The 21,021-nt window shown below is 43.6% G+C and overlaps 1 protein-coding gene across 1 annotated transcript in view; it reads right to left on the bottom strand.

Moving 5' to 3' along the window:
* FMNL1 (formin like 1) overlaps nt 1–17,085 on the bottom strand; it is a 47,019-nt gene extending 29,934 nt beyond the window's left edge. The window contains exons 1-3 of the mRNA XM_018555169.1: nt 16,630–17,085; nt 586–669; nt 445–528 (exon numbers count right to left, since the gene is read on the bottom strand). Of these exons, the coding sequence (XP_018410671.1) occupies nt 445–528; nt 586–669; nt 16,630–16,788 (327 nt within the window). The 5' untranslated portion in view covers nt 16,789–17,085. The remainder of the gene's footprint in view (nt 1–444; nt 529–585; nt 670–16,629) is intronic.
* Between the last annotated feature and the right edge of the window lie 3,936 nt (nt 17,086–21,021).

Raw genomic sequence — 21,021 nt, 5'->3', positions numbered from 1 at the left:
GGGGGGGGTTGAGGGGCGAGGTTGGTTTGCTGTTGGTATTGGTTTGCTCACTGACATCACTGGTTGCCAGGAGCTGGGCAGAATCCCAGCCAGAGCATCCCGCTCAGCTCCTGACAATCAGTGACAACAGTGAGCTGGGTGGCACGTCGGATAGAGAGTCACCGGTTGCTAAGAACTCTTAGCAACCTGGGATGCTCTGGCAGGAAACGGAGCAGCAGGCACACCCAGAAGTGACCCAATGAGATGCCGCCGGAGGTGACCTCATTATAGGCATGGCCCTGAAAGAGTATAATTGTGGACACTATTTTCCAAAGATTTACCAACTGTCGGTGTAACATTGGTCTAGGAGCTGCCATAGGTCCCTTCAATACGATCCACAGCAATTCATTTGCCTCCTAATTATAATAATGGTAGAGAATGCTTTAAACATGTGTGGTAGCTTACCTTGCGGCTGATCCCGCCACTGTCCACATAGCTTCTGAGTTTATGGATGTAGGTAACCGGTGGGTTCTTCACCTGGAACCTTTCCTGATAAAACAGATCTGTGTTAGGACATGCACAGCTGATGACATCCCCCCCACGTACCTGATCACACACCAGCTCCCATTTCTTGTCTTGGTCATACTGCCGGAGAACGCTGATCTTGTCTGGAGGGAGATTCATCGCTTCCTGGAAAGAGAAAACCGTATCAGAGACAGAACCTGGACATCAAACCCTTCAGTCGGACTCAGATCTCACATGGAGAATGGGAAAGGTGAACACAGGACAACTGTTACATCAACATGGACGCCTGTATCTTCCTAGCATGCCTGATAATACATTAGATGTGGCCCTAGATCACAGAATACACAACATCCCACAATGATGAGGCCGAATTCATATCAGTCATCAGTCAAGCAATGCTGCGCACACTTAGGCTCATGATACCCACTGATGTCAGGTGACAATTGTGAACTTACACCAGTTTCAGATGTCTACGGTTTGCCCCGATGCCACTGATTGGCTGCTGTATGCGGAAGGGGGCAAACAAATAGGTATTGCTCGACTGACAGCCAAAAATCCTTTGACAATAAACAAAACAATAAACATATTAGTATCTGAACCTGAACTCCTGACAGATTGCTAAATCTACAGAAGAAAGACATAGATATAAACTTTTATATCTACCAAAGGCTTATCATTCCTATCCATCCAGTCCTGAGATTTACACAGCTCATGTATATGAGGGTTTTTTGTTGTTATTTCTGTCCATCCAGTCCTGAGGTTTACACAGCTCATGTCTGAGGTTTTTTTTATTTCTGTCCACTCAGTCCTGATATTTACACAGCTCTGTCACACAGCTCTGTCACACAGCACAGCACTGCCTGGTAGGGCAGGAGACCTGATCTTTATCTGTTGCAGTTCAGGAGACCCTCTCACCAGACCATTCATTTCAACAATCTTCCCATAACAGCATCTGTACATGTAATGGATATTATGCTTGTTATTTCCCCTGTGCATACGTTCAAAAGCCCTGAGACTGCCGCTGGGTGTCGCCATCTTGGATGTGATATCAGCAACCCCAGCAGACTCACAGCTGTCACTCAAGTGACACGGTATGGTATTTCCCCTTGCTCCTCCCCTAGCAGCTACATAAAAGGTTATATGGGGAAATGAATGGAGGGACAGAGGAGCTGGGTCAGCACACCCAGTAATTAGACACTCCCAGAAGAGGCGAGGGCCCAGAACAGATTGGCACCTTAGTCCAGAGTTCTGCTTTAGAAATGTCCAGGATAAGAACTGCTAGTCTATATTTCTGTGATTGATTAGTCATGGACTTGGTTCATATGACATTTTACCATGACTCAGCCTTCATAGTGTGAAGATTCCTCTATGTGTCACGCGTGGCGTTATAGTATGGTGCCAGTCTGAGCAATGATACCATCACACACCGCAGATGAGTGATAATGCAAATGTCTATTCTGATACTACAGCAGCAACCCATGCCACTGATCTGATTTCCTTGTACAATCCATTGGTAACGATTGTGAGCTCTTCTCAGTTTTTTGGGCAACTGTCTGAATAGCGCCCTTGTCAAAAGGATGCACATGACTGATATTTAGCTGTGAGCTGAGCCCCTTCAGCCATGCAGTCAGATGATTGACTGCACCTTCAGCCAATCGGCTCGTGCGTAACAACCAGCCAGACGTTGCATGCTGATGCGCGGGTTTATACGCACGAGCCGATTTGCTGAAGATGACATTTTCCATCTCGGCACGCTCAGCTCCTCGAGCTCTCGCAAGCTGACGTGCCGAGGAGAAAAATACAGGACACACTGCTCGCGAAGGCAACGCGCCACCGCTCGGTGCTGCTTTGCGTGCAGTGTGTCACAGCCTTTAAAGTGGATCTAGCATCAGATATACGTTGTCATGTTAAAGCAGGGCTGGACTAAAACCAGGAGCCAGGCTCCTAAAACATCCTGCTGGCTCCTGGATTGGACAGACCGGCTCCTGAATTCCATATTCATTTGTCCACCCCAGTGTTAAAGCATCTGAAGCCAAAACTGTTTTTATTTTTGTTTGTAATCACATATAAAAATATCATAGGATACCAGGGGTAGGCAGACTCCTCCCCCCCCTCCTCCCCCCAGCTGTTGGGGAACTACAAGTCCCATTAGGGCATTGCAATACTCTGACAGCCACAGGCATGACTCCCAACAGGGAGATGCATGATATGATTTGTAGTTTTACCACAGCTGGAGGGCTGCAGATTGCTTTACACTGACCAGCGTGATCATTTTCTATTGGCTATGGTTGATTGACAGCCTGTCATAAAACAGCGAGACTTGAACCAGTTTCAAGAGATAGCCAAGTTGCTTCAGGAAAATGTTTTTTTTTAGCCCTGATCTTGATATAAAATTGCATGTTAGCTATTTGTCATGAGCAGTGAGCGGAGTGCTCTGCTGCAGGTGTCGGTTGCATCGTCCCCTCCCTGCGGGTTTCCGTTCTGAGTCTCATCTTCCTGTAGCTGTTAGTAAGCCAGATTGGGGGAGGGGAGCGGCTCAGCATGGAGATGCAGAGAGGTGCTCAGATTGTCATGTCCTCATCTCTCTAATGGTTTGTGACTGCTACATTAAAAGGGTCACAAACCCCAAACTGCAGCTCATTCCTGATAAATAGCAATCATCACTATACATCACTATAGGAGGCAATCATCCCTTGTATCACTATAGGTGACCATCATCATTCACAATGAGTCACAGCCCGCTACTCCCATTGGTTAACAAGGTGACGTCACCAGGTGCCCCCCCAGGTCAGGTTTAGGCAAGCTACTGTAGATTTCCACCTGCTTCTGTTTTCTATCTACTGAGATTGAAACCCCCAATGGGATGAGTTTACTTCTGTTGCTCTGTGGTTGTGATTGGTCCATCAAACCACATGCACTGTTCTATGTAAAAGCTTATGGTTGCCAAAGGATAGTGAACCTGTATCTAATGGGTAGTGAGGGTGCCAATGCTCCCTCTAGGCTAGGGTCAGGGGGTTGTTCACTATGCTGGAGCCTGCCCATTAAAAAAAAATTATATATATATATGGACAATCTCAAGGTTACAAGTCCTTCTCCAGAGATCTTAATGTTCCTGTGTCCTCTGTGCGCAACATTGTCAAGAAGTTTACAGCCCGTGGCGCTGGAGCTAATCCCCCTGGACGTGTACGAATGAGAACAATTGATCAAAGATTGGAACGAAGGATTGTTGGAATGGTGGATAAAGACCCTCGATCAGCTTCCAGACAAATCCAAGCTGACCTTCACGCACAGGGTACAACTGTGTCAGCTCCCACTATACGTCGCCATCTGAATGAAAAGGGACGCTATGGTAGGAGACCTAGGAGGACCCCACTGCTGACACAAACATAAAAAAAGCCAGATTGGAGTTTGCCAAAACTTCCCTGAGGAAGCCACAATCTTTTTGGGAGCATGTGCTGTTGACAGACGATACAAAAAGACAACTTTTTTGGTGCAGCCCATCATTCTACTGTTTTCAGAAAAAGAAATGAGGCCTTTAAAGAAAAACATTCAGTCCCTACAGTCACACATGGTGGAGGGTCACTGATGTTTTGGGGTTTCTTTGCTGCTTCAAGTACTGGATGTCTTGACTGTGTGCATGTCATTATGAAATCTGAAGACTACCAAAGAATTTGGGGTGCAAAGTAGGGCCCGGTGTCAGAAAGTTGGGTCTCCATCAGAGGTCATGGGTCTTACAGCAGGACAATGACCCAAAGCACACGTCAAACATGGTTTCAGACAACGCGCTGGAGAGTACTGGACTGACCAGCAATGGGTCCAGATCTGAATCCCATAGAGGCCCTGTGGAGAGATCTCAAACCAGCAGTTGGGAAAAGGAACCCTTCCAATCTGAGAGACCTGGAGAAGTCTGTGACAGAAGAGCTGTCCAAAATTCATATAGAGAGGTGTAGGAAACCCATTGGTGGTTACAGGAAGCCATTGATTTCAGTTATTTTTCCAAGGGCTGTGCTACCAGAAATTAATTGAGGGTGCCAATCATTTTGTCCAGTCCAGTTTTGGAGTTTAGCGTGGAATGTGTCAGATTTGGCTTTTTTTTCCTGTTGTGTCAAATACAAAACAACAGAAATAAACATGAGAATGCCTAAACATTTGTAATTACAACATCACGATGTATGCTGGTCACGAGGTGGTTTGGAGGAAGGGGCATCAGGCACATTGGGTAACACTTTCTTCCTGTAGTATTACTGTCAGACACAATGAGATCACACACAGTAAAGTCAGAGGACACATCTACCATACAGGCGGATTTTAGGAATTGTGAAAGTGTGAAGAACAATGTTGTATTCGAAGCAGTTTAAGGTGTTTCTGTATACACTAGGAATGTGTGTCCATTCATTGACAGGCGTTATTGTTGGATGGGTACAGATTCTTGCTTGGTATAATTTGAAGTATGTGGACTGTTTCATATAAGATTGTTTCTATTTTGTGTATGTATATTTCCCAACATGAGAAGCTAAGAGGGACAACCATGTGATTTGTTTATAGCAGCAGAGAGGTGATCCTGGCAGTAGTACAGTGTTCTACCTGGCTGTGCCGAGTGGCAGTGATGTATGAAACACTAAACCTAGCTTTAGTGGCCTTTGCCATGTAAACCAGTAACCAGACATGTTTTACAGCTGCTTATCAAGCTACTGCAATTGCCTGGGGTTCTACTCAAATGCACACACTCTGGAGACTGGTTCCTGAGGTATAAAGCACATAGAATACAGGCTGCCCCTAAACAAAAACTGCAGGCTGGTCCCCTGTGGGGGTTCATGCACATCCACTGGGAACTGATCACTGATTGGCCAATGCACCCTGGAGACTTATCTAATGTGGTAACAACAGAGATTGGTCACATAGGAGGTAAGGAGTGTGTTCAGGGGGCAAGATACATGGGAAAGATGGGAGTACACTCTGCTCAGCTAAATAAATATAGGAGGCTGAAATTCCCAAGTGAGAAACCAAAAGTGACAATTTTGTTTTAATGCTATGAAGGATAGGACACAGGATGACCATTTATTATATAGGATAGGATGAACATTTTACGATTATAGACCGCCCGGGTGAAAAGGTGCCTCACCTGACAAGCTATTTGTCATTCTGTTCAGTCTTGTAATCTATACACTCCTTTCAGATAGTATAAGAAAGTAGGTGACTTTACTTTTCTCCAGTTCTTACAGTTCTCCATATCAGCCCACTAATTGGACGGTAAAAAAAGCAGCAGAACACTGATGAGGTCATCCCTCTGCTCTCCTCTTCTGTAAGCAGGACTAGTAATGGGGAACGGTAGAGCCTTATTGGCTCAGAGTGCTCCTCCTCCTCCTCCTAGTGCGAGTCCTGGAGACTTTCATCAAGAGAAATTTAGGTATTTATGAAGTTAAATTTAAAAGTCATTTTCCTAAAGAAGCACAAACTGCATTGTGCTTTGTTCTAGATCAGCCTGCAGTTCAGCTTTAAGAAATACAACTTTGAGGGGCCCGGTTTGATAACCTCAACAAACTACGCTCTCAAGATGCCATTCATCCCGACGCAAGCTAGACAGGCACTCTCCTTAATAAATAGAACATTCCTTTATAACAAACAGCTGATTGCATTGAAGCGCACAAGTCATGCGTCTCCTATCTACACACACCCCCCCTACGGAGTCATACAACAGCTAATAGCAGCAGGTGAATGACAGGCTGAATAATACATGAGCCATTTCTGTGTGACCTAAGCCTCACCTTCATCTCTGGTGACAGGCCAATGGCTGAACACCATCTGCAATACTAAGCCATTATATCCTAGTTTGGGAAATGAGCAATTCAGGAAGGATCTCCATTTGTCTATATCATTAAAGGAATAGGGCAGAGTAGTGTATAAAACCAGTAAGGCCGCTGGTCTTTTCAGCAAATGAATACAGCATAGCTCCATTTTGAAGAAGTATAACGGATTACTTGCTGGGGAAAGCAAAGTGTTCACTTGCCCCTTCCTCCCATTATAATGAAGTGCATATGCTGAGCTGAAGACAGGCCGTGATGGGCCATATCAAATAATGGAAGTCCACCTTGCACATTCGCCAAGGTGAAGATGCAGACTAACACAATTCTCCCCATTTATCTATCATTTATCAGCAGATATAGAACTGTGCTAATGGCAGCAAGAGAAGTCCTCGTAGCCTGTAAAAGTTGCCTCAACGCTTTAGGAATTATTATTACACCGTAGAGATGTCAGTAACTAGGTAAGATTTGGGAAGAATCTTTGCCTAATGCAAAAAAGGTACCGAATGTATCCACTTTTATCCACTATATTCCAAGTATAATTTTTAGATTTGCTGCCAAAGTCAAAGTGCAGTTATCAATAATTACAATAATGCATCCATTAGAATAGGGGGGTGATGATGTCCTACCAGACCCATTGTTACCTGAACTGCACAATGTACACTTGAGGGATCACAGTCTATCGGCCATTGCAACAAGTGTGATTCCCCTTTTCCAGACCCTAGTGGTGGAATGATTATGGTTGCTATGGGCAACACAGACTTTCAACACCTACTTTCACAGAAGAGACGCATTCAGATTTCAGACCATGTTAGCACTTGGTTGGCAGGGTCACTTGGGATTCCTATTTGCCTTTTCCATTCTCATTGGCCAGTCGTAGGACAATCCCTGTGCAAAGGCCCATTCACTATAATGTTTCAGGGAGCTGTATTCTTCATCCCCGACATTGAGCCCAATTTCCAGTACCCGAAAGCAAATTTGCATCCCAATTAATGCTGCCCCTAGAGGGCATCAGATTAGGCCAAAATGTTACTTCGCTTTAAGGTGAGCTCTGAGCAGAAAAACGTTCATTTAAATATACTGTATTCCTCAATAGCCAATGGGATTTAGAAAATCAACTGTGGGCACTAAATGCCTCTGTAGACCTTGTAAAGGTAGCAGTGATGTGCTGTTCATAGCCTGTGCAGAGAGCAGAGCTGTGGGAGCTCACCCACTACAGAAAACTACAGAGGGGGCGGAGACAAGACCAATCACCCTGCACAAGGAACGTAAAGTTTCACCAATCACCCTACACAGAGGTAAAGTTTCACACTGGATCACTGCACAGATCTGGATGAAATACACAAAGATCATCATGATTCGGGGAAGAATACACCAGTGACTTAAGAATGACCAGTGTTTTTTGCCACCTAGGAAAGGGGGGGACGATGAGTGACGCTGCTCCCTCTGTCTGGCTCGGTGTCCCAGGTTTCTAAGAGCTGAGTGTGGAGATGTGTATGGCCCTTTCACATCTCCCCACCCAGCTCTCAGCAACCTGGGACGCTCTTGCTGGAAAGGGGGGCGGCAGGCACGCTGCAAACATTGTGCAGCAGTACTGCTCTGCCTGCTGTCCTACCCATGTGATCCAAAGAGATGACGCCTGAGACAACAGCCCCAAGCTGCCTCATTAAAGGGACAGCCCTGCGCACGACTCTTGTATTTAGACAATATTTGCTTATCCTGGAGTTCAGTTTTCTTTATAAGACCAGGCATTGATTGTATTGTCCCAAGGCTGCTTGAAACAGCCAGCAATAATGTGCAAAAGCAGAAAATGATTACACACACAGGTAAGCATGTTTAAAGCATATGTCAAGGCAAAATAAAACCAACGTTAAAAAAATTAATCAAATAAATTAATTTTATATATATATATATTACATCTCTGCAATACACGCACATTGCATTTTTTACTTTAAAGACCCTGCGAGTATAGAAAAATAGTATACCTGTTGATCTGTCAGAAATACACTCAGCTCGTCATTTCCTATTGCGGGCCGACAACACAAAACATTTTGAGTGGCGTACTCTTTAAAGTGACATTAGACCCCTAATGTCACCTTAAAGAGGACCTGTCAGCTCCAATGTGCTATCACATAGAGGGGTTGTGAGCCTATGTGATAGCAATTAAGTAAAAAAAATTGAAAAATACCCCCCAAAATTTTTAAAAGTCTCCTGTCCCCATGAACACAAGCCTGTTAATGCAAACACGGGTCAGATGTGCCTACCTACAAAAATGACAATTGCGCTGCACATGTGTGCGCCAGAGTGAGAGGAATAATTCTAGAGCCATAATTCTCGGTTAAATCTGAACTGATGACCTGTGCAGGCTTTTAAAGCGTTGTCTACGATGATTTATGGTTCCATCATTTTTTTCACCGTTTCACAGGCACACGCAATGTTTAAGCTTGGCATGTTGTGCATCTCTTTACTCAGCACAACCTCATATTTTATTTAATTTTTTTAAATGGTATTTCATTGTGTTTTGTTTTTTTTTAAATAAAGTATTTTTTACTGAAATTGTGGGCTTGATAAAGAGTTGCGCTAATATGTGGCATAGAAAATTTGCAACTGCCCTCGTTTTATTCTATAGGGTCTCTGCTTTCAGGAAGTATATAACTCTGGGAGGTTCAAGCAACTTTCAGGCCTAATACGTGGATTATAAGATGTGTGCAAGAACCGGGAAAGGGTTAATACTACTCTAAAGATCACATTGATGGACTGAACACATCATAATGGCAGTCTTACCCAAATTGGGAATATAAAATAAAAATATACCCATGGATTTGACACTTGTCCTAGACCAACAGATGTGTTATTTGGTGCTCACAGCTGGGACGGTTGTGCTCAGCAGACGCCGATGACATCACATACAGCTGACAGACCTCTGAGTGTCTAGTAAAAAACAACCGGCACACCCAATGTCTACGGAGGATATGGCATAATATGGAACATCAAAACAAACCTATCAACCTAGCAATCTGTAGCTATGTTTGTGAATCCGGATGAATGCAAGATGGTTATGTTCTGCTAACCTGTGCTAGTCAAAATCATTTAACTGGTTTCCAAAGACAGCACTTTACCACTACTTGTGACAGCACAACGCGGCACTCTGGAGTATAACATGAAATAGTCAACGTAAAGTTCTCAATCCCCACGAGGGACACCATCTACATGAACTTATTTGCAGTGCTCGTGCTTTGATCCTTGCCATAAATGAAAAACATACTGGTAGGCAAACTGGCTCATCATATGACCGGTCGGAGTGTGCATGTGTGCTTGGGACATTAGAAGTTGAAAGTTCCTCTGGGGCGGGGACTAATGTGAATGGTCCTGGTATGTACTCTGTAAAGCACTAGGCATTGTGTCTGCATTCTACGAAAACTAGAAATAACAAACCATTCTATTTTATTTAGAGTCACAACTCTTAGAACAAACATTGTCCAAAAAAATGGAACGTTTCAGTGAATGTCCTGCAGATTCTGCAACAAACATCACAGTCCAATATTCTGAGAATAAATGGACTTGTTTTTATGAAACCAGGAAAACAAAAATAACAGCTGATAACCAGTTAGGAGAGTCCATCCATTCTCTAGACCAGCCTTCCTCAACCAGGGTGCCAAGGTACCCCGGTGTGCCTTCCGGTTTCCTCAGGTGTGCCTCAAAATGTTGTGGTAGTGTGACTGATGTGAAGGGGGGAATGAAAACTGAGGTGAAGGGGGCTCCTGATGTAAAGGGGGACTTTGATTCAAAAACAGGGGGGGCTGAAATGAACGAGGGGATTCTGATGTGAAGGGGGAGGGATCTTGGTCTGAGGGGGCACTTTGATGTGAAGGGAGAAACCCACTTGTGTGTTTTTGCGTGGGGTTCCCCCTTAAAATCTATGAAATTTTAGACTGGGGTACCTCGAGATTTGGCATAGTTTTAAAGGGTGCCATGACTGAAAAAGGGATAAGAACCGCTGCTCTTGACTGCACCACAATATTGGCAATCATAACCTATTGATCACTATGGACAAAACCTTAAGTTTAATACGAGCACCATAACGAACCAACTTCAAGTGGCCCTGGTGTGGTTTTCCAGTGTCATGATTGTAAGTGCTGGGGGGATATTTCAGCAGTGCGAGGAAAGCATTACAACTATCTTTTTACTATACTTTTTCAAAGGAAAACTATGGTGTTGTGCATATAGGTACTTTGCATTTGTTCACAGTGCCCAGATTACACACACAGCTGAATAAGGCAGTGGTTTATCTTGCTTTGTGACAACATGGGTGCATCCTGTATCAAAGCGATCCCCTCGCCAAATAATGTGCCGTGTAATAGGAGAGCAGAGGTAGGAGACATAGGTTCCCAGAGAGTTGAATATAAAAGCTCTTCTCTTGCAACGCCCCTTATTATAGAATTTTTTATACTCTCAACTGCAGCCCATTTTTTTTGTTCTTTCTTTTGGGATGGAGTGGATAAGGTTTAGAACCTCCATCAACTTTTCATTGCTGTATCCCTATTTGCAAGATTTCACCTCACTTCCTGTCACAACAGGAAGTGAGGGGAAATCTTCCCAATAAGAATACAGACAGCAACAACATTTTTCTAGTAGTGAGGAATGCTTAGAACCAGTGGCGGACCTAAGGAACAAAGGGCCCAGGTGCAAGATTTTATCTTGCCCCTCCCGCTCACAAGGGGGGAGGGCGGGAGCGCATTTCACTGGCCCCCCCCCCAACCTCCTAGGCAGTCTCTGCACCAGAGAAGTTTACACTCTGATGTCCCCCAACAGTCACACGCTATTATTATACATTTATATAGCTCTGACAGATACCGCAGTGCTGTACAGAGAACACTGAGTGAGTCACATTAGTTTCTGTACAGAAGAGCTTACAATCTAATGCAGAAAGGCACCGGCTGTAGGGGGGACTACAAATCCCAGCAATACACTATACCGAAACGCAGAACAGTTGGACTCTGGACTTAGGAACGCATTGGGCTCTGGACTCTAGTGAGACCCCACCTGAGAGTGACCCTGTAGAGCCCACCATAGATCCTGCACAGCCCACCTGAGACTCTCTTTGGTGGGCTCTGCTGGGTTTCAGGAGGGCTTGTGTCTTCAGGAGGGAGATTTCCACTTTCTTCCTGTACAATTGACAGGGTGGCATAGCAGGAGATGAGGGGAAAATTTCCTCAGGACAATATTTAAAACCTGACAGTGTTTCTAGCCCTTCCCCACACTGGAGCTTTGACTGGAGCTAGGCATTAACAAAATTGGGATATGATTTACATATTCACCATAGAAAAGCCCATCTCTGAGCAGATATGCTCCCCCCTGACGTTCCCTATGTTCCACCCATTTACATTTTCTATTCTTAAACTTCCATCTGGGTCCAGTCTGCTACCCTCGTCCCTCTTCTAGGAGTGGGGACCAGTGATCCAATAATGGCGTCCAGACTCACCGCTAACCAGTCTTTTTGCCTCCCCTCTCTGTGACACCACACTACTGCTCCTGGGCAGCGACATGGGCACTTAAAGAACCCCCTCATTTGCAGTCTAGAAGATAGACTCCAGACCCAGCATGTCACATCAATACATATGTAGGCGAGTAAAAGGGGCTTTTTTTTTTTAAATGAATCCTAGCAATTCACTATAGGGAGTTGGGGGTAAAGGTTGGGGAAAGGGATAAGAGTATGGCTGCAGATGAGCCTTATGTTGCATTGACATCAGAAAGTCACGAAATCCCTAATGACTAATGCTTGAATGATATCACACTGGTCAACTGATAGGCAGATTGCTTAGGTGATGCAATATTCACTTCCTTCCTCTATGTACTGTATTATTCTATACAGGGCAGTAAACACTGAACCCTTTCCAATCCAAGTTTCATTTCAAAAGCATAAACAAAACTCCACAAAACACACTGGGTGGCACTGCAAACAAAATGGCTGCTGATTTTCTAAAACAGAGACCATATGATGTATTTTAAACTTGCATTTTAGTAAACAAGATGAGCTAGTGCTTTGAGTAGCCAATAGTATGGGAGGAAAATAAAGAAAAAAATGATTGGCACATGATTGGACATTAAAACTGAACACAGCTTCATCTTAGTTACGAACATTCCCTTTGTCAAGTGAGCAGCCTCTACTTCCACACAATCAGCGGGAGAACAAATCAACTCCATGCCAAAAAGGTCTTTGTGGAATTGGAACTTACACTGTAAATGGTTAGCACTGTGTTTTCAGGTCTATCTAAAGGTAGCCACACAGCTTGAATATTAGCCAATTCAGCAGGAAGTTGAAGTTGTAGGCTGCCTTGTCGGCACCACCCGGCTCGACAAACTTCGATTTAAAAATCCACTGAGTTGGGTAAAAAAATTCTCAGGTGAACAGTGACTGCATCCATATCAGATGTAGTCACTGTTCAGATATTCAGGCAGTCACGGGTACAACAGTTGTCTCAATACAAAAGCCAAGGTAACTGTTACACTGGTGCACTGGTCCCAACAGTACACAGTCTAATACAATTTCTAGTAGGGATGAGCTCAACTTCGGGCCGAACCTGGTCCAAACCCGAGATCCTCTGAACAACAAAGTGCCATGGGTATTTCCACCCAATCAGCTTTGGGCCAGGCATTCCCCAGGCATGTAAACAAAGGGGCTGGATGCTTGTGCTGATGTCATTTACCAATATGGCCACATAGCTATAGTAGGTAAATTTACCAAATATCTGCACATAGCCACCCGCCCCACCGCATCCCGCCCCATTGCCCTTTTGCCAAGCTGGAGACTGAAATTCCCTGCCAGGTTCAGAGCTTAGGTTTGGACTGGGTTTGGTCTAAACCTGACCTCATCCCTAATCTCTGGTGTCAAGAGGCAGCTCCCTATCCTAAGTGATATCTCCTTGGGTCCCCGAAGTGATGCAAAGAATGTGTGATGAGTGAAAAGAAATGATTAGTAATTGATGAGAATACTGGACAGAATGAGCAAAAAAAAAATCAAAAGATTTTAATGACAGTGCAAGGGCCAGACTGACCATCTGTGTATGGCTAACCTAAAACTTAAAAAAAAAAAAACGGGTGGATAGAGTAGGGGGGTGGTTAGAACCCATGGCAGGTTTTTTTTTTTTTTTTAAGAGTTTTCCCTTCACTCCCTGGAGACCATTCAGGAAGGTAAAATCCCCTCTTAGACAGTTGTGACCACAACAGATGCCTCCAATGGGACATTTCCCCTCATTCACCGTTCTAGCCACAATGGTCACCAGGACAAATCTATTGGGCGATTCTTCACAAACAGCCTAAAACTAACCCAAAATAATGTAGCTTTAGATGTATTTAATGTTGTCACACACATTACAATCTGGATGTACACTCCCTATACAGCCTCCTACGGATTTAATATACACTATGTAGTAAAAGTGCCTGCTCCAATATAAACTGAATGCAGTGTTTAGGTGGCAGATTGCATAGTCAGTCTAAAGTTTTGTGGCATAATTTTCCTCTACTGCTGTGATTATATCACTGCCCCTAAGCCGTCAATCACTCCTCAGCGATTTGATGCGCATTTCCAGAAGCACTTCAACGCTCAACATGATGAGAGTTCCATGATATCCTATTGTGCCCTCTCACATCTGAGCAACGTGCTGACCCTCAAAGCTCAGGAAAGGTTCAGGCGCTTCTTTGGGACATGATCTCATGTTTTTGGCCCCAACAGACTTTAATAAGAGTGCTGGAAAAACGTGCCCAACAACCGTCTCCTCTTCCTAGTAACTAGCAATTGATAAAACAAAAAGGCTGAAGCCTGAAAACGCGCAAAAGAAGTGAGCATGAAAACAACCAAAGATGGCGACGCTTAAGTGTGAAAACAAATCTTGCATTTGGGTTAAGAGATTGTTGTATAAAACATGGCCACCTCATCTAAGGCAGGTACTAGGCATGGTTCTCATTATACTAGGGCTGATCATATGATCATAGCAAACACAGAACCCTCCCACATGGCACTCATTTTGAAAAAACAAAACCCAAAATATAAAATTAGCAAATGTTTGGTCAATTTGATGCATGCAAGAAACCACAGTACTGTTTCCTATAATCCTTGCAAGGAACACCACTTAATGGAACCAAAGGTTCACTTTCATATTTTCACATTGCTCAAGCATATTGGGCATTGGGTAAATGTGTATGCGGTCATTAAACAAAGTGTAAAAAAAAAAAAAATTGGGCTGTGCTAGAAAAATACATGAATAAATAAACGTGGTGTAAACCACAGGCCCATAACTTTCCATATTAAAGCAGGGGCAGGCCACCTCCAGCTGAGGTGAAACTACAAATGCCATCATGTGTCTGCCTCTAGTAGGTGGAGTCTTGCAATGCCTCATGGGACTTTTAGTCCTACAACAGCTGGCGTGCCGAGGTTGGCTACCCCTACCCTATAGTCTCTTGGTAGCTCCTGACATCTTACAGGTCTTGGATAACCCAACAAGGTGTTATTTTTGCTATAATTCCCAGCTCTGTTCCTGACAGATCTGTGGTAGGTCTGGATCAGTAGGAGTAGGAATCGGTTTTGATCTAAATCTGAAAAAAATTAAGGATGTACTCCTTGAGGGAGGCAGGCCCCTGATAACAGTGCATGTGTAGTGTATGAACCTGGTTATGGTTCAAGGCTCCTGCCTCTCTGATCAGGATGGGAGGGGGGGGATCACTCATCAGAAGATCAAATCCTGGATGTGTGGTTAGGAGCACCAAAAAATGGTCCAGTCACCAAAACAAATGGGTCACACTGACAAGACACTCAGTGCTCATCCAGCCCTAACTTAGGCTACAAAAGTACAACTCTTCCTGATTGTATTACATATTGCTGCTCAAGCCTTGAAGGAGGGGGCAGTCCAACACTCGCAAAACATGTTGGCAGTATTTGACATTTCATTTCAATGTGAGAGGACCATTTGTTTTTTTAAGACAGGCTCCCAACCACACATTTAGGACACAACTCTGATTCTGCCCACCTGGGATTTTGGGTAATCCCCCCCCATCTTTTCGTGCCCCAGTTCCTCCAGTTGCATTCTCCATAATATAATAGGAAACCCATCAGGTAGAGTGAGATCCCTTTATATTGGGCACAGCAGGTGTGCAGACAGGAATCCAGATCTCACCAACAGAGTGCCAGAGAGATATAGGAAACTGCCAGCTGGTTTAGCTCTCCAGCATCTACCAAAAAGCGACTGGTCCTCAAAGCTTTGTACACACCTATGCATTTTGGGCAAGTTTTACATGCCTTTGTAATGTGCACTTTGCTGACAAGTGAACCAAAGATGCAGCAAGATCTAATACTCCACACATAAATGTGCATGTGGGAATGTCACCTTTTTGTACTATAAATGTGAAGATCATCAACTTAAGGGGTTTTGTAGTTTTATCACAGCTGGAGGGCCAGAGTTTGTCTGTCTTTGCACTAGATGTAACTAGTCTCTGCTTATTGCACAAATCGGCCCTGCTTCCTGCTGACTATTTTACCAAATCATTTGTCTGACTGACAACAATAGGCTGACAAGTCCCACATTAAAGTCTGGTGACATGCTGCGTTTTGCTTTAGGAAACCTTTTTAAAAGGCTCCAACTGGTTATCTATGTAACCAAAAGTCAAAGTAGTAAGTGTTTCTGGCCCAACTTTGTACACTTACACAGACCCACCACTAACATTGTACACTGCATAGCAAATTGCCAAGTCTGACTCACTGGTTTCTGCATGTCTTCTGATATTCCCCCCCCCCATGTACCCTTCTAATTATAAGATAAAGGCAAAGTTCACAAGGCTAACACACCATGATGATGATGATGATCCTTGTTTTTTTTTTTAAATAAGCTGTTTTCAGCTTAGCCCAATGAGATTTTAAAGTCTCAATCACATGGCCGAAAAAGATCTTTATCCTTGCCAATTGAGCCTCGAGACGACATGAACATCAGGTTCACATCTAGTGGCTACAGATTCAAGATAGTGCTTCCTATAAGTAGGAGAACTGTATAATAAAGCCACCTACTTCATCATTACAGACCCCCTTCACCTTCATCTTCAAGACATTGCCACTACAAAGACCTGTCCATCTAAAACATCATTGCAACATACACTTCTCTTACAGCAGTTCCTGAACTAGATTTGAATGAAAACATCCCCTTTTTAAAGGATTCTACTTGTATAACAATAATTATATAGCCAGGTTATAAAGGGGCCCTCAGTGCGAATGGGCTCTGGGGGCAGTTGCAGTTTGATGTGCCTATAGTTACACCCTCCCTTTGTAGCACATCCTTACCAGCACTATGTTGAATCTCTCCTCCAGCTCTCCCGAACTTGGTCTTGGAACTTTGGAAGCTGTGCCATCTTTTTGCTTTGGAGGGGTACTCCCCGCTGGTGGCTGTGTCTTCGAATCCCGGGCCTGGAACATTTCCAGGGTCCCCGCTGCGTTCCCCATTATCCAGACAGCTCGTTTCCACGCTCCTAAATCCAGGCTTAATGCTTTTAGCGTGGAACGTAAGACAGAGGGAGGCAAGGAGGGAAAGACAAAAACGGCAGAGTATCGAATCAGGACAATGTATCAGTAAAGTTTAGTGGGAACACGCCCCAACTTCCGATTACGTCTTGGAGATCTTAACATCACACGCTACCACAAAAGCCACGGGGGTACACGCAGAAAGGAAGGTGTGGCGATATATCATTTGTAGGTCTGTAATAAGGGATCCAGCAGTGGCAGACTAGACTTCGAGCTGCCCCTTCTCCTTTTTACCTTTGATGCGAGTTTCTCCGTGACGACTTACTTCACAGTTCCCGATTCACTTCTCATCCGCTTGCAGCAGAAAAGTGTGTTTTGCAGCCGACCCTGCACTGGACGTTAGCTGTAAACTTTTTAAGATACAAACCACAAGTGCAAAAAGGAAGTTAGGTTTCAAAATCGGATGGTGTGTGGAGGAGGGGGTTCCTACTGTGCGGAAACAAGAGTTCTGCTTACAAAACGTATGAGCCCTCCAAAACTGACAGCCACAAATACTGGGGGACCCAGCATATTAACTGCATGTGGTATACCGATGTCGTTCGAGAGGTGGAGAATGACAGAACAGCAAGGTGCATAGAATGAAACTAGATACCATGACAGGTTATAAGATCCTTGGCTCTTCTATATGCAGGATCGGTTAACCCTCACATTGCACACTATTAGAGAGGAGGAACGTTGTCCTCCTACTCTTCAGAAGCACAATACTGGGGATTAAAGCATATCTAAGCCCTAAACAAAATATTCTATTTCAGTTTATCAGTCCTTAGATAAGGTGCTTGCATTAGTTTCTTCTTTTCTTATCACCTCATGTTCCTGCAAATATTACACTTCCCGTCCCTTCTTGGATGATTTTCATCTCCAATGTATCTATGGAAGGAGCCATGATTGTCACCAAGGCTGGTCTTTAAACACAACCTCCTTTATTAATCTTCATTACTTGGTGGATTGATGGGACTATTAGAGAACACTGCATTTCTGGTAAGATCAACAGGTATTTTTTGTAATTGCTGAAAATGTTCTTAGCCTGAAAATTGACAACTAATGCAGCCACCACATCCAAGGACTGGCAAGCTGCAATATATTACATATTGTGGAGGGTTAGATACAGTTTAAGTGTGTGATAGATTTAGGGCTCATGCGTACAGGCTTACTGGATTTGCAACCTGAAACACAGGATCTTGCTGCCAGAATTTGTCTGAATGCTGTACGCATGTATTGTTTACATGCTTAAAACAGCCTAAAGAACACAGCCTGAAGTACAAGAGCTTCTAGCATCCTCCTGTTGCTGGGACACAGATGGCTATTGACACCTACAGAGGCCTTGGTTACTGTGATGCAGGTGGCTATCGTCTTTGTCCTAGCAACAAAGAATGCTAGGCCTTAATAGCCATCTGAATCCTAGCAACAGACAAAACGCTAGACATCAATAGCTACCTGTGTCCTAGCAATTGGAGGACTCTAGGTGCCAATAGCCACCTGCGTCCTACCAACAGGACAATGCTAGGTATCAATAGCCACTTAGTGGTTCCTGCTGTCTAGCATTGTTCGTTGCTAGGACGCAGGCGGCTCTTGTACACCAACATGTATACATGTACAACCCCATTTCTCAAAAAGTTGGGACGCTGTATAAAATCTACATAAAACCGAATGCAATGATTTGCAAATCTCATAAACCCATATTTTATTCACAATAGAAAATAGATATTTAAACAGAGAAGATGTACCATTTTAAGAATAAAATAAGGGAATTTTGAAATTAATGGCAGCAACACGTCTCAAAAAAGATAGAACAAGACCATGTTTACCATTGTGTAGCATCCCCTCTTCTTTTAACAACTCTGTAAATGTCTGGGAACTGAGGAGGCCATTTGCTGGAGTTTTGAGAGAGGAATGTTGTCCTATCCTTGCCGGATATAGGATTCTAACTGCTTAATAGTCCTGGGTCATCTTTGTTAGATTATGTTTGTTAGATGTGCCAAATATTTTTATTTGGTGAAAGCTCTGGACTGGAGTAGGCCAGTTAAGCACCCGGACTAGTCTACTATGAAGCCATACTGTTATCATAGGTGCAGTATGCGGTTTAGCATTGTCCTGCTGAAACATGCTGGGCCTTCCCTGAAAAAGACGGTGTCTGGATGGGAGCATATGCTAGCTGTCAAACCTGGATATAACTTTTAGCATTATTATAATGCAGGATTTATAGGACCAACAGTTTGATGATGTCTTTTTCTGATGTGCAAGCTGCCTATTCCATCCACACTAATGCACCCCCATACCAGCAGAGATGCAGGTTTTTGAGCGCTGATCAGCCATGAGGTCCCTCTCCTCTTTAGTCCAGAGGACACAGTGCCCATGGTTGCCAAAAAGAATGTCATATTTAATTTTCTCTGACCACAGAACAGTTTTTCACTTTGCAGCAGACCATTTTACATGAGTTTTGGTCCAGAGAAGATGGCGGTGTTTCTGGATTATAGTTGGATATGGCTTCTTTGCATGATAGAGGTTTAACCACTTCAAGACCAGGTGTTTAGACCCCCTTCCTGGCCAGGCCATTTTTCAGTATTCAGCGCTGCGGTACTTTGACTGATGTTTATTGCGTCATGCAACGCTGTACTGAAATTAATTTTATACCATTTTTTGGGGACAGATAGAGCTTTCTTTTGGTGGTATTTAAACACCACCGGGGGTTTTATTTTTTACTATAATTAGGAAAAATTACAGAAAAGTTTGGGGAAAAAAAAGGTTTTTTTACATTATGTTAGGAAACATTTATTACCCAGTTTTTTGGTAAAATATAAAAGTTGGGGTCACGTCGGGTAAATAGACACCAAACATGTCAACCTTTAAAATTGCGTTTTACTACGGCCGGCCCGGAAGTGGTAAACTTGCATTTTTGGATAGCACGGCAAACCGTGCTCAGTGTTTTTTGAAAAGTATTCCTGTACCATGTAGTGATGTCCAGCACAGTATAATGCCTGTTTTTAATGCACTGCCATCTGAAAACCAGAAGATCACAGGCATCCAATATTGCATTGTGGCTTTGTCCCTTGCACACAGAGATTTCTGCAGACTCTCAGAATTTTTTCATATTATGTAAGATGTAAGATTTGTGAACCTCTGCCCAGCGTTACTTCCGAGACACACTGGCAACAGGTCAGTAACCCGATTGGGTATAAAAAGAGCATCTTTCGAGAGTTAATTAGCTGAATCAGTTGCAAAATGTTCTTCCAGCTTTTCTTTGTTAGTACCACTTTGCCAGCTGTTTGTTGCCCTGTCCAGACTTTTTTGAAACTTGTTGCTTGCCTAGAAGTGGCACAAACAACAATACAAACTTGACAAGGGTCCTAACTTTTGTGTTTAAAGAGAGAGACTCTTGTCACTTTGCCCTGAATAGTGAAAAGAAAAAAAGAACACGTCTGTAAAAAGGTCCACAATAAAGTGAACTTGTTGCTTTGCTTGGAATGTACAAAGCACAGGTTAACGTTAAGTCCACCTGACGCAGAGATACAACATATGGGCCTTCATTATTGAAAATGGTCGCTCCTTGGCTTTTGGCCTTGCTGCATAAATGAATGTACCTTTATTATTCACCCTGGTTTTGTATTGTTATCGTTTAAAATATATGCCTACCTCAGGATGCTGAAAAGACTAGTGCACAACTAGGATCTATAGGTTTTGTTTTTTTTAAACAGACCATATACAGTATAGCCCCATCAGTTCACACAATGATTCACATTCACATCAGTCCCTGCCCTTACAATCTAAGATCCTTATCTTACATATACATACCAGGACCAGTTTAGGCAGGAGCCTATTAAACCACTAGCATGCCTTTGGAGTGAGGGAGAAAACCAGGAGGTACTCATGAAGGCACAGAGAGACCATGCTGCAACTTAATGCAGGTAGTGTCCTCCCCAGAATTTAAACCAAGTGCCCCAGTGCTGCAAGGCAGAAGTGCTACCCTAATCCACTGTGCAGCTTTTCTGCTGGGATAATTCCTCTATGATCAGTGTGGTTTAATGCTTTAAGAACAGACTGGAGCATGGCACATGGCAACCAATCAGCTTCTCTCTGTTCAGTTAAGGTTTGAAAATGAAAAACTGAAGAGAAAAGCTGATCGGCTTCCATTAGGCAACTGCTCCAGATTCTTCTACT

The sequence above is a fragment of the Nanorana parkeri genome, unplaced genomic scaffold (assembly GCF_000935625.1).
Source record: "Nanorana parkeri isolate BGI_ZX_2015 unplaced genomic scaffold, ASM93562v1 scaffold187, whole genome shotgun sequence".
NCBI lineage: Eukaryota > Metazoa > Chordata > Amphibia > Anura > Dicroglossidae > Nanorana > Nanorana parkeri.
This window is presented reverse-complemented; position numbering and strand designations above follow the sequence as displayed.